At 41.5% G+C, this 13,956-nt stretch overlaps 1 protein-coding gene across 1 annotated transcript in view; it reads right to left on the bottom strand.

Moving 5' to 3' along the window:
* The window catches only part of HAF01 (HAC13 protein (HAC13)), a 121,299-nt gene that overhangs the window by 78,180 nt on the left and 29,163 nt on the right, over positions 1-13,956 (bottom strand). The window contains exons 6-9 of the mRNA XM_087387741.1: positions 12,486-12,645; positions 10,764-11,916; positions 10,443-10,648; positions 10,100-10,337 (exon numbers count right to left, since the gene is read on the bottom strand). Of these exons, the coding sequence (XP_087243867.1) occupies positions 10,100-10,337; positions 10,443-10,648; positions 10,764-11,916; positions 12,486-12,645 (1,757 nt within the window). The remainder of the gene's footprint in view (positions 1-10,099; positions 10,338-10,442; positions 10,649-10,763; positions 11,917-12,485; positions 12,646-13,956) is intronic.

Raw genomic sequence — 13,956 nt, 5'->3', positions numbered from 1 at the left:
AAGGGGCGTTAAGAGCATTAGAGGCATTGTGGCACGCCTCTCGCACATAAGAGGAAAGCCCCCCAAAAAAAGGTGTGGGGTGTTCAGTTTTTGTGGAGTGTGGGGGTAGGGGATTGGATTCGTGGGATTTGGGGGGGAGGTTTGGCAGTTGTCTTTACCAGCTTTACGACCACAGATCGAAGAATTTCATACCTTGCATAGTCAAGACTTCCAATCTTTGTAAACATGCACAATAAAAATACATTGATATGCTTATGCCCTTAGTCTCTTTAGCTCTACCTTCTCTCTCCATGGCATCTCCATCACTACAAAGCCTCTCAATTGCTCAAGGTTATGATCTCAAGCTTGATGCTTATCTACGCTCAAGATCTCAATTTATGTAGTGAGTTATAAGTAAAACATATGTGCTATATCAGCTCTCAATTGCATTCAAACTTGTAATATATGTACTAAGTGTTAAACTACTCTAGAGTCTAGCCTAAGTTCTAATAGCTCAAGGCAATTCAAATTTCTACAATGCAGGCTGATCAACGATAATTATGTTTCCTAAGAGTACACACATGTCTTGTGAATCTGTGATTTAAGTCTACTCTCCCCCCTTGGAAAACAAAATAAAAAAGCATAACTACACCTCTTATGTCCCTAGAATTTAAGAGTCATGTACCTTACGTGCCTCTTACCGCATGCCTCTTATGTCTTGATCTTAATGAAGACATGATAAGGAAAGATCCTAAGCTACCTTTAAGAACTTGTAAGCGCACATATTTTCACCCCTCATTGCACCATCAATTTATGACCTCTATCAAAGGCATCATTACAAAGTCAACACAAAGCATGACGGATGAAGAAGCCACTGACATGGAGCCTGGTGTCTTTAGAAAACGCAAAGCTCTAGAAAACAGAAAAGAGCAAGTAGCCTCATTCAACCTACCATCCCAATGGATAGAGGGAAGAAAGGGCACATAGGGCAGGAAGCCTAAGACATACAAACTCAAATTGCATTGTCGAATACAAAAATTGATCAAGTATAAAACTCTCAAGGAGAGGAAGAGAGAGTACTAACCTCACGAGCTTAGCCCAGTTTTTGTCTTCGTAAAGTTGCTCTTCAAAAGCAAAGCATTGTTTTGGAGGTTTCTTGCTTTTTTATCGATACAAATCTCTCTCTCTCTCTCTCTCTCTCTCTCTGCGCAAGGATGACACGCACAAATCGAGAAATGGTCCAAATTTTTACATATCGTGACCATTTTCTCAGGATTTCAGAGGATGGCTTCATCATATCCCCAGGATATATCGGCGTTCATATGTCGCACTCACTCAAGATTGCCTCGGGCCAGCTCAGGGTATCTTCCCACAGATTAGACGTTGAGGCCGGCAGGATTTGGCCGGCAGGATGCGTCGTACAGCTACCGGACATAGACCCAGGCGAGAGACTAGGATATGCCCTTGTTGCACTATGGGGGAGGTGGAGACTGAGGAGCACTTTGTTTGCAGATGCCCTTTATATTATGAGATCCGTGGCAGATTTCACTGTTTATTTGGGCACGGATTTGGACCTCTCTCTCGGATTATGGAGTATGAGGATCAGTATTGCTTAGCGTTGTTCATCAGGGAGATCACCAGATATAGAGAGAGATTCCTCAGAGAGCACCGTCGCATCCCTGCCAGAGACCTGGTTATTCATGAGGAGCAGGACGAGGCGCAGGACCATGAGCACAGAGATAGCCCATCTTGCCAGAGAGCACCGATGGTTCCACCCCGAGGATGTACATATGACATGATCCGGCAGCACCGCAGGATGATCTTACACAGAGGCCGTACCCGTCGCTTTATTTCTAGACGACGGAGGATGATGGCAGATTTTCGGAGGAGATTGCTCCATGGAGACTTGGCACCGCCAGCAGCCCATTTGTCACTTGCCCAGATCTTCACACTCATGGCAGGAGGCATGGTCGATGGCCATGACTTCCATCATTTCTTTGGATCACAGACCCCTTAGGGAAGACGATGTTCCTCATATTCATATTTTACATTTTGTATCTAGGCATTTTGGTACTCTATTTCATTTCATTTTGTATCTAGGATTTTTGTAGCCATTTTTGGCATCTTAGCGGTATTACGATGAGGCCACCTAGTTGGCGCATCGTTGATGATGTATTTTCCTTTCGGATGATTTTGTGTCCCATAGGCCATGTATGGCCTTCCGTGGACCTTTAATAAAATTTCTTTCTTTCTTTCTTTCTCTCTCTCTCTCTCTGTGCTACATGAGACAGAGACTGATAGAGCACAACCATATTCACAATTCTACGCATGGATGGACTCTAGAGACATCAAGAGGCCCTAGAGGTGTTTTGCAAAGAGAGAGAGAGACCTAACAGTCAACCTTGGGAAGACTAAGGTTATGGTCTTCAACACCTCACGCAGTGATCCGTCGACTCAACTTCACCTATTGTGGCGAGCCAGTGAAGATAGTACAGTCCTACACATATTTGGGAGCAGTCTTGGATAGTATTACACATATTTGGAAGCAGTCTTCTTTCATGATGACCCACACAACCCAAGCACGACTCACACAGGGTCTGAGTGCTTTAGCTCGGCTAGAGCCACAGTGCTTCCAAGCATACTTCCAGGATCCACCAACGAAAGGCTCGCTTTTCGATAAGCTAGTGCAGCCGACTGCCATGTATGAAGCACCGTTTTGGGGGTGCAATCTCCCGAAGGCAGACTAGAGGAGATTTGAGAGGCTATAAGTGATTATGGGGTCTAGGATGATTTGGTGTAATCCCTCAGTCCCACATGAGATAGTACGAGCTGAGTTCACCATGACACCTCTCCATGTTGATGCCATCTTTTAGACAGTGACATTCATCCACAAAGTCTAGGACTTACCTCATTGGAGACTTCCGAGGCTGGCCCTGGAGTCATCCAAACATCTAGCAAAAGGCGGTGCGGACACATGGTATGCACGTATATCCACATGGCTTGCCAGGCACGGTATCTAGATTTACAGACTTCCCCCCTTTCAGTACAGTATGGACGCGTCTCCTGAGTCGATCCCACAAGATGAGATCAACCGTATCATACGGTTAAATCTCCTTCAATTCCATACATCTCGGACTTGGGGAGGGGACCAGGAGCTCCCCACCAAGATCCACTTCAACCGTGACCACTTCTTGAGAGTATCAGAGGAGGAATTTATCATCAAACCCCAGTACCTCGAGGACAGAGGTGTCTCACATGCACTCAAGATTGCCATTGGACAGATGCGGGTTTCGTCACATCAATTGAGGATCAAGGCAGGGAGAGCAGCAGGTATACCAAGAGAGCAAAGGATCTGCATGCTATGCACGCTAGGGGCGGTTGAGATAGAGGAGCATTTTCTTTGTAGTTTCCCAGCCTACTATGAGATCTGGGTGCCGGGGAGACGTGAATTTTTTATTTTTAGAAATTTACGGTGACTGACCCAATCTCTAAACGGATTAAATCTATAAAGGACACTTCAATATAATTAATTCCATGGGCCAAGGCAAAGGATCTAAAGGTTAGAGACATGTAAAAATCCCTTTCGCTAAAAATAGCTCCAGGAGCCACGTTTGGCTAGCTAGCTTGAAAAACAAGCAAAAAAGCCAAAATTTGCTTTCATAACTGTTTTCTGGACCACAAAAGAACAGGGAGAAACAAGTCATAGGCTGGCAAAGTGCTGCCAAAAGCTCAAAAACGAAATTCGTTTTTGTGCCACAAGCCTCTAGATCAGTTCAGTTTTGATGCATGCTTGCTGTTCATGCCTTATGGAGTTTTATGGTTCGCAATATCTTAGTTGGCAAACACTTATGGGACTATGTCAATGGGGATGAGCCACGGCCAGAGAATGTAATTGCATCTGCCACTCCTCAACAAAGTGGAGGAAGGGGTAGAGGACAAGCTCAAGGTGGTGCAACTGCAGCAGCGGTGGCTCCCACACAGAAACAGAAAAGGTGGGATTCACGTGATGCACTAGCACTTTCAGCTATCTCCCTTCCTGTCAAAAGGTTTATCATTCCGCACATTCGGTCATGCAAGACCTCAAAGGCAGCTTGGGATATTTTGGAGAGTATGTTTTCAGCCTGCAATGATGCCAGGGTCTCTTTCCTGAAGAGAGACTTGATTCATACTCATATGGATGAGGGTGACTCTATGTCTGAGCACCTCACTAAACTTTAAGATTTGAGAGAGCAATTGTTGAATATTGATGAGATCATTCCAAATTCAGAGATGGTCACTACCACTTTGAATTCTCTTCCTGAGCCTTATCTTGGCTTTCACACCTCATTGAATTTGTCATTGAGGGGGGGGTGGCAACCCTCCCACCTTTCATGAGTTGATAGGATTTTTGTTGCATGAAGAACAAACCAGGAAGAACATGGCTTCACGAGCTGGTTAACATGGGATGCTTTTGAAATTCAAGCCCAAAGGGAAGGGGCAGCATAAACAGCATGCAAATTAGCCTACACATTAGCATAAAGCTGATTTTGGACAGCCTTCTCACAAGGCTAAGAATGATGCAGAGAAGCCCAAGAGAAAGAGTGTTTGTTATTATTGCAAGAAGCCGGGTCACTACATAGAAGAGTGCAAGAAAAGAATTGCCAAGGAAAAGGTCCTCTCTCAATAAAAGAGGATTTCAGGTTGTCTTTGAAGATGACAAGTGTGCAGTCTAAGATAGGGAAGATGATTATGCCTTGAGACTATCTAGCATGCTGTTTCGTAGTCTTTTTCAGCTTGATGTTTTTAAGAAAAGACCAGATGATGCACTTGCAGATTCTTCTCCTGCTCCTATGGAATTATGGCATGCTAGATATGGGCATATGAGTTATGGTAGCTTGATGACACTTCAAAAACATTCTATGATTGATGCTTTGCCTCCTTTGGAGTCACCTCCTCCTCATGCCTGTGAAGGGTGCATACTTGGGAAGATGCACAAGTTTCCCTTCAAGAAGGATGGTGCAGTACGAGTTGTTCGGAAATTACATATACCTTTGTAAGACTAGAATAAGTCCAATCATACAAATTTAGAAATTTTGTTGTTCTAAAGATCAAAAATCTACAAAGAAAATAAAAGAGAAAATGAAAGAGAAGAAAAAAGGTAAACAAAAACTTTTATGAAAAGCAAAAGGAAGACATACTTAGCAAGCAAAGCAACACTTATGTCGTCATCAGTGCCCAAGCATAAGCAGCTATATTGGGTTTCTAAAGACCCGTGGAGTCTCTTGGGCAAACCCAGTGCTTACTAAAATACGTCAAATAAACAAAAGAGAATGAAAACAAGAAATAAAGAAGAAACGAAGCAGGTGACTTAAGCAAAAATAAACAAGCAAGTCAAGGAACAAAAACTTCCAAAAAACTAGAAACTCTCTCTCTCTCTCTCTCTCTCTCTCTCTCTCTCTCTCTCTCTCTCTCTTATTTAAAACATAAAAAGTTAAATGGCACTTTACACTTATGTCTCGTTTCTGCAAAGAGGCAAAAATATATTTCTAACTTAGAAAGCACAAGTATACTCAAACAAACTCTCTTTTGAAACTAAAAGAAAAACGGGCTATTCAGCTCCCCGCTTTTTGTTTCAGCTTATGTTCAATCATTCTAAACAAACCTAAGGCCGAAACTCCATAGATAAAAGACTTCATATCTAAGAATGTGCGAACTTTTTTCATTATTTTCCTTGGATGATACCTCTTGTGTAATAGTAAAGTGATCAAATTACTACATTGACTGATAAAAGACTCCTTAGTTGTACAAAGGCAGGAAAATCTATGGAATTGGCAAGAAATGACTCCATATTTTACCAAATCAGAAATGTTTGAGTCAATGTGAGGCATTTTTATAATGTGTAAACCACTATATTCAGGTTGTTCACATTTATCGTATATATCAACCTCTAATCCTATGGTAGATTGAGAAAGTCTAAGATCTAAGAAAATACAAGAATCCCCTCTTGAAGTGCAGTTCAATTCACAAGAGTCACGAGGATAGATTCCTTCTCCAAAAGCTCTAGCGTCTTTGTACATAAAGTCTTGAAAGTTAGGAACATCTGGTACAAATAAATCATCTATAAAACGCCTAACTTGACTAAGCTTATGTAAAATGATAGGGCAGGTATTGATAGAAATAAGACGTTGCATAAACTCAAATTCATAAGTGAAAAGATAAAAGTTTGCTAAAAAGACGGCACAATTAGTGCCCATGGGGATTCCTATAACTTGTTGAAACAAAGAATCACCTATTGTGATGTAAAGATTATCTAAAAGAAAATCTATCCAAGAGCAAACATCTTCTACACTTACTACCTTTGTGTATCTTTTCTTTTTAGAACCTATGTCATGATCTTTATTTTTTAGCCACAAAAAGTCAAAGCATAAGGCTGCTTTCTCAACTTTTAGCACTTTGCATCTATCTTTGTCAAATCTCAGCTTGAAACTTCAGCCACTAGCTTTTTAATTCTAAACTTCAGGTCTTCCAGCTCAATCTTTGTGTAAAGCGTCGTAAAATCATAGGTTTGAAGGAGAATAGGAGACTCTTTTTCCTGAATGCTTCGAGAGGAATTAAAAAATTTTACAACAGGAATTACTCCTACAGAGTCATTTAAAATCCAGCTTGAGTTCGAGGGGACATCTACCTCTTTTAATAAGTCCCTCCAAAGTTCATGGACACTAGGCAACATGGCTTTGAAGCAATAGCTTAGCCATTTAGAGACATTCGTCAAAGTAGTCTCACAAGCAGCTGCAATAAATCTTGGCTTTTTTGGAGTTTTGTGAAACTTCCAAGCAGCACAAAGAAAAGGTATGCTTGGATTGCAAACAAAACCAGAAGACTTGCAAAAACTCTGATGTTTTGAGATCAAATCCTTTTGAGAAACTAAGGCAGGGGCATAAGTTTTGGCAGACGAGTTCACTTCTCTCAAAAAACATTCTATGTAAAACTTTTTGCAAATAAAAACAAAGTTATTGGAACATTTGTCCACATAAGAAATGACAAAATTCCTATGGAATTTTCGAAGAAGAGTTTCATCTTCTTTAGAAAGATGGTTACTTTTCTTTGAGCAAATAAACGAAGGGACTTCTTCTAGTTTCAAAGCAACTTTCTTCAAAATCTTCCCTTTCCATTCTGATAAGATATTTTTAACTCCTAAACATTCTTCTAAATGCAAAACAAACTTTGAGATTCCCTTATCGATAGCTTTTAAAATGCAAGACTCTTTAAAAGAGTACAATCGAAATTTTGTGCCTTTCATGAAAAGGTCTCTTAGGTTACTAGAAAGCAAAATTGAGGTATCAGTTGTGACTACATGTCCAACTAATGCAGGTACTCTTCTTGATGAGGAAGAGCCTGATACTTTTGAAGAAGCTAAGGACAATGTGCGCTAGATGAATGCCATGCAAGATGAGTTGCACTCCATTAAGAAAAATCAGACCTGGAATCTTGTGGATTTGCCACTAGGAAAGAATGCCATAGGGACCAAATGGGTTTTCAAAGTAAAAAGAAAGTCAGATTGGAATGTTCATCACTTGGACATAAAAACAGCTTTGGGCATGTTACATTTTTATTTGGGGATCCAGTTTATTCAAGAGAGACGTGGCATTATTATGTCTTAATCCAAGTATGTGCAAAAGCTCTTACATCGGTTCAACACGCAAGATTGCAAGCCTACAACCACTCCCATGGAGCCAGGGCTGAAGCTTACTACGTATGATGCAGGTGAATCGGTAGATAGTCAAAGTGCTATAGCAGTTGCAAAGAATCCTGCACAGAATGGATTATAAAAATGCCCGCAAATATAAGCAGAAATTGCACGATGTCAGATGCCCTCATACATGCTAAGCAATGGATAAATGTCTGGCCGAAATACTGCAGAAAACAGCCCAAGAATGCTTCACAAAAAGCAAGGGGAGAAGTAAAGGCATGTCTTGCAATCACTGGAACGACCAAGAAATGCAGAACAGCAAACAAAGCATGGAAATCAGCAAACACAGACGAGGAGGATGGTAGAGCTAGATCAAACAAATGGTACGAAACAAGAAAACGGATTTCCTCAAAAGCAAACAACTTGAGAGTTTCGAGAAGCTTAAGCAAAACCCCAAAAGGTTTTTCCAAAAGCTACATGGAAGTAGCAACAGGAGAGGAAATCATCATGGGAAGGCATGATAAGATTTGTCAAAAACCTCTATGAGAGAGATGGGTAAGAGAAGATAAACCATGACTTCTCTATCAAATCAACAAATAAATGTCATCACAGAAAAAGACGTGGGAAAAAGGGTGAAAAAGCAAGAAAATGGAAAGGTCCCAGCACACAAGGTTTAGTGGCTCCAATGCTAAAATGGAGTGAAGAAAAGACAAAGAAGATGCTTGCTGAGATCATGAATAAGGCTTTAGAGGAGTGCTTCCCCCCAAAATGGCAACTAAGCAAGATTGTGCCACTCCACAAAGGAGGGGACAGCAAGGTAGCAAAAAACTACAGGACCATCATGGTAAGTAGCTTGATGGCCAGACTATATGGAACCTTCCTTGAGCAAAAAATCAGCAAATGCACTGTAGGACACGTCCCAAGCTCTTACACAGCGGACCATGTGGTGGAGACACAAGGGTTAGGACACGTCCCAAGCACTTGACAGTGGACCATTTGGTCACCATACGAGCAGCAACGGAGGGAGAAAAGAACAAGAAGAGGGCTGTCTATTGTTGTTTTATAGATTTCAAGCTTTCACATGGCACCACGAAAAAAATTATGGGAGAGACTAGAAAAGCTCCAAGTTCCTCTCAAACTCAAAGAAGCTACATACACACTCTACAAGAAGGGACTACGAACTAGCACAACCAATAGTATTCCAGGGGGAGATTCTCATAAGTAGTGGCGTAGGGGTCAAGCAGGGCTGCCCCCCTTTCACCGACTCTCTTTGGCCTCTTCATAGATGAGCTGGAAGATTCGGTGAAAACAAATAGCATCAAGGCACAGATATTACAGCTGAAACAGGTACGCTACTGCTGCAGGGGGAAGCACTATGTCAATTCATGGGATACCTCAACAAAATTGGAAAAATACAAATTGAATACCACACAAAGCCATGGAGGCTACAAGGACTACAGGCTGATACAGGGATGGGGAGGTATGAATGGCTACTGATATACCAGAAAACTCAAGTGAAATCAGAGAACTAGTTATGCAAAAAATGCTACGGAAAACATGGCTACGAAGGAGCAAAAATGCAATTCTACAAGCAAGAGATTAACCCACTGGATAGGTACGAAATGCAGAATTATCTTGGGGCAGATATCTCAAAGTTTAAAAACATTTAATCTGCCAAATAAGAATCAGCTCGCATCACTTAGAGGTGGACAGTCCAAGAGGGGCAGATGGACGCAGCCCAAGATCCCAAGAGAGGAAAGAATATGCAAAATCTTCCCTACAAGGGAGGTAGAAGATGAGCAACACGTGTTTCTGAATGTCGAGCATATGCAGACATCAGAATAAAGTACAATGGCAGAATAAAGTATAATGGCAGAAGGGATAGTCTGAAAATTCTACTGGAACAGCCAGCCCAACAACTTGGAAGCTACCGAAAAGAAGTCCTGGACACCGCAACAAAGTCCTCTGGCTAGCACACAAAATAGCCCAGAAACTATTCATTACATAGAAAGTGTTGCAGAGATTTCTTTTCATGGATGTAAGGGACCACTATTTAGTTTAAGAGTGGCCACCAGTCCCAAAATTCTGAAGGGTCTAATCATATCATATCACCTCTCTCAAAGCGTGATCTTTAACTCTAATCTCAAATTTTGTGATAGATTTCTCTTGAATTTTTCATCTGATTCAATGTAGATTACATTTGAGCAAAGAGCCATAATTTTTTTAGAATATAAGTTCACGGGGCATCACCATGTGCAGAAGCACCCTGAATTGCACTCAGAGCATATCAACAACAAGTTTCCATTGAGGCATACACAAGGAGCAACAGAATCCTTTGAATTTACTTCCAAGGATCATTTGAAGTGGTTCTTTTTAAAATTTTCAACACATGCCAGCCTCATTCTTGATCTTAAAAGGACTTGAACGGTCAACCTGAAACTTCGTACTTACTCTGCAAGGAACACATGCCCATCTTTCACTGACAAATCAGACTTTCTCTTAAATGCTCCTGGGGGACGAGTGGGCTTGTTTTCGCCGGGCAACCTTTGCGCCTTTGGCCATGCATAGACTTTGGTCCGTACAAGGTGAAGTACAGAATTAGGTTTCACCTCCTGCTGTGCCAGTGTCTTGCCATCCTCAAGCTCCTTGCCAGAATAATAGATCTTAGTCCTCTCTGATGTCTTTGCATCTGCAACCAGAAGGAAACATAAGAAACCCATTTACATCTTTCTACCAGCTTTCCACAATGATAGTAATGACACAAAAAGTCCACAGCCGTGGCTGCAAGAGTCACCTCCAAATTTCTTCGTAGATTTCGCTTTTACAGCCTCCAATGTTTCAGATGCATCAACATATAGCTTGCTGCCTTTGCCACCCATCGTCTTCAATATCACTTTCATAGGCCCTGCAACAGAAAGTTTCCCTTGTTCTTTTGCTGCTACCTCATTGTGATGTGGATACCAGATTGCCTTCGGCCTATGGAAGTTTGCCAGATCCTTGCTGCATCAAAGGTAATCCAGAGGAGACAATTGCAAATATCATAAGTAAAAACAAAACATTGACAGAAGATGAGATGCAAATACATAATGCTATACTTGTCAACAAATAAACTCACTTTGTCAACTTTGGCTTCATGGTCTGCAATTTGGTTGCAGGAAGAGAATGCATTACTTTTATGCCATGTAAAGCCCGCTTCTTTGTACTTGACTTCTGTTGCTGAGAATTTTTCTTGTTCATGTAATATTTATCATTGGAAATATTGAAGCGTGCACTTAACGAGTATCCTAGATTATGACCATCTCCAGATTCAGCAGTGGCGCTTTGTATGCGGGGAGTAACAACCATGGCTGCTGCATGCGCCCTCATATGCTGTCCATTCTTACCTTCAGGTATTTCAAACACCATCTGATCATCCTGTAAATCCAATATTATGTTTGAGCACTGCAGCTTCGCACTGGCTACACCCTCATCATCCCAGATAACACGGTCCAGCCAGCTTCCAGATAGAAGATCAGGATTCTGCACATTAAGTTTCTGAAAACTATGAGCAATTTCTGCCACCTTATCACCTTGAACTCTAGCCCCCAAATGTCCATCAGCTTCCTTCAACGCCGCAGGCGCTTCCAGACGTAGCAACTGTGGATGTCTTCTAGCTGGTTCAGTCTGAATATCTTTCAAAGATGGCATGTGGCAAAGAGGTTCGATAAAAATAGGTCTAAACCTTTGATACACCATACCATTTATTAGATCCTCAGAAACGGGCCCCTGAGAAGCTTGCAACGACTCATCTTTTTCTCCCATACAAAATGCATCTTCTTCCCTCGTGTCTATGTCCATTTCCTCAAACTCACCAGAGGATTCATTGGCATTGTCTAGTGGATCTCTTCGAACATGGTGCACATGTTCCCCATCCCATAGGATGGCAGCCTCCCAATCTTCCTGGTGAATTGGATGAAGATTGGGAGAAGGCACCCGTGTCATTCTTTCCAGAATTGACTGCCAGCCATCCCTCTCTTCTTTCATAGGTTGTGCACTTGCACAAAGATACCTTTTCAATTTCATTTGAAGGTTAACATTGTTTGAGCCTGCAACATACTTGGATGAATCACTGAATTCTATATCCTCATCATCCAGATGGCTTTCAGAATCAACTGGCTCTTCCTCTATCACTTGTGCCTCATCAATAGTGATTTTTCCCACAGTGCTAGACTTCAGCAAAACATCCTCATCTTCTTCAGACACTTCAGACTGGCCCACCCAAGTCTTTCCTGTAAACAGAAAGAGATCAAGAATTGATACACTACACGTGACAAAAACCACATAATTAGAATTCCATGATTAAAAAAGACAGTTCCATTCTAATTTAAGATACTCTGGATAGCTAATACTAACAACTTCATCTGCAAATTAGATGTTGATTAAAAAACATATTATATTCTCAGGTAACCAAGACAGCTTTTACTACCAAGTGGTGCATCTCAACCATTAGCATTAATAATATGTGAGATTTTGACACCATCCATATAGCTTAATCAGCTCCTCTCCAGCAACATGCAATCATCTACCACCAGATGAGAGTTATGATTAGAGTTAAAAGTGTGTGGTCGCATATGTAAGTTGGCCAAGAGACAACGTATGTGCTAGTCATTCATGAAACAAATGCAAGAATCTTAGGTATCTGGCAACAAGAAAGCATTCACATACTAAAGAAGCAGAAGACGGAAGTCAAGGTGGCTATTCAGACCTCCTACAGCTGTGACAATGTGCTTCATTAAGTAAAATATCCATACACAGCTTTCTATTAGAAAACAATCGTACATTGTTTACAATGTTCTACCTTTAAACAAAGAAAGCTTTTGATGCCTTCTCTCTTTCTTGCAAAGCCAAGGGGGCTCTTGATGACCAAACAATTCAGAAAACCTAAGAACTTCTTTTCCATCCTCCTTGTACAGCACGGGCAAGTCAAGCTTGGGTGAAGCCTCATGAACATATGCCTCCTGTAAACACAAAAGAATGTGATACAATGCATTCATAGCTCATCCTAGCCTCATTCAAACATTGTAACATGCGTTTCAAGCCCTCTGCTACAACATCAAAAGACAGAGTTACAGAGATACAATCAAGATTTGTGTGTGTGTGTGTGTGTGTGTGTGTGTGTGTGAGCAACTCAATTTTCACCAAAAGATGTGTGTGTGTGTGCGTGTGTGCGCACGCGCGCGTGCGTGTGTGTGTGTTGTTTTTTTTTTTTGGGGGGGGGGGGGGCGGGGGGGATATATCAACACCACCTTTGAAAGCTGCAAATGTTACGCTACAGCGGATCGCATTAATTTACGACTGGATCCCTGATAAAATACTCACATCCAAAGATGAAACACCACTCAATCTCCCACTTCACATTTCTTACGTTGGAAAAACTTGGCTCTATTGGATAAAGGTTGCTCTTCTAAATAGTTCTTCAAAATTTTACATTATAAGAAGCACGCTTAGAATATTTGTACGGGTGTTGACATCTGATGGTCTTTGGACTTCCTCACGAGCGCACCTTGCTCAAGCATGTGTCGATCATTTTGCCTGACAATTAAGGAATCCGGAGTCCTCTTCGCAAGAAGTGCTGTTGACAAGACGGAAGTTACTGCAGCATGTTTCTCCCATTATTATTCATGATCAGGCTCTACAGCTTGAGATACCTTTCAAAGAAAGGGAGCTTCTTGATGCTTTAAGGTCGTGTGGCAAATGGAAGTCCCCACGTTGGTAATGGTCTCTTTCTGGCTTATTGGGATGCTCTTAAACATGTTTTCTTGCATTTGATTAATACTGCCTGGCAAAATCAGCAAAAGCTATCTAGATACTTGGAAGAAAGGCCTAGTTAAGTTGATTCCCAAAAAGCATCTCCGTGAATTGTTTGCTGATTGGCGGCCCATTACACTCATGCTAGTCATTTATAAGGTGGTTGCAAAAATGGTGGTTGATAGAATAAAAGGCCTTCTACATGATGGTTACATCCTACCCAAGATGGCTTCATCCAATAGCCACTCATCCGATGCTTTGCTCTATCGATCATCTTGTGGCCACCACTAATGTCTTACATGGTCTAGAGATACAAGGAAGAAAGCCCATGATTGCACAAGCTTATGCTGATGATTCATTTTTCACTGCAATGAACACAAAAATTGATCTTTCGCAACTCATGATTGCTTGATCCTTATATGGAGCAGCTGCTAGGTAAACTTTCAAAAGTCCAAGCTTCTGCCTTTGCATGCTAAGGATTTGTATAGCTCACTGTGGCCAGGGGAAATTGTCTTGCCCAA

Source organism: Dipteris shenzhenensis, chromosome 16, assembly GCF_047967505.1.
Source record: "Dipteris shenzhenensis isolate YYH24624 ecotype China chromosome 16, Dip_SZ_1.0, whole genome shotgun sequence".
NCBI classification, from domain to species: domain Eukaryota; kingdom Viridiplantae; phylum Streptophyta; class Polypodiopsida; order Gleicheniales; family Dipteridaceae; genus Dipteris; species Dipteris shenzhenensis.
Note: the sequence above shows the minus strand (reverse complement) of the source record. Positions and strands in the feature narration are given on the sequence as shown.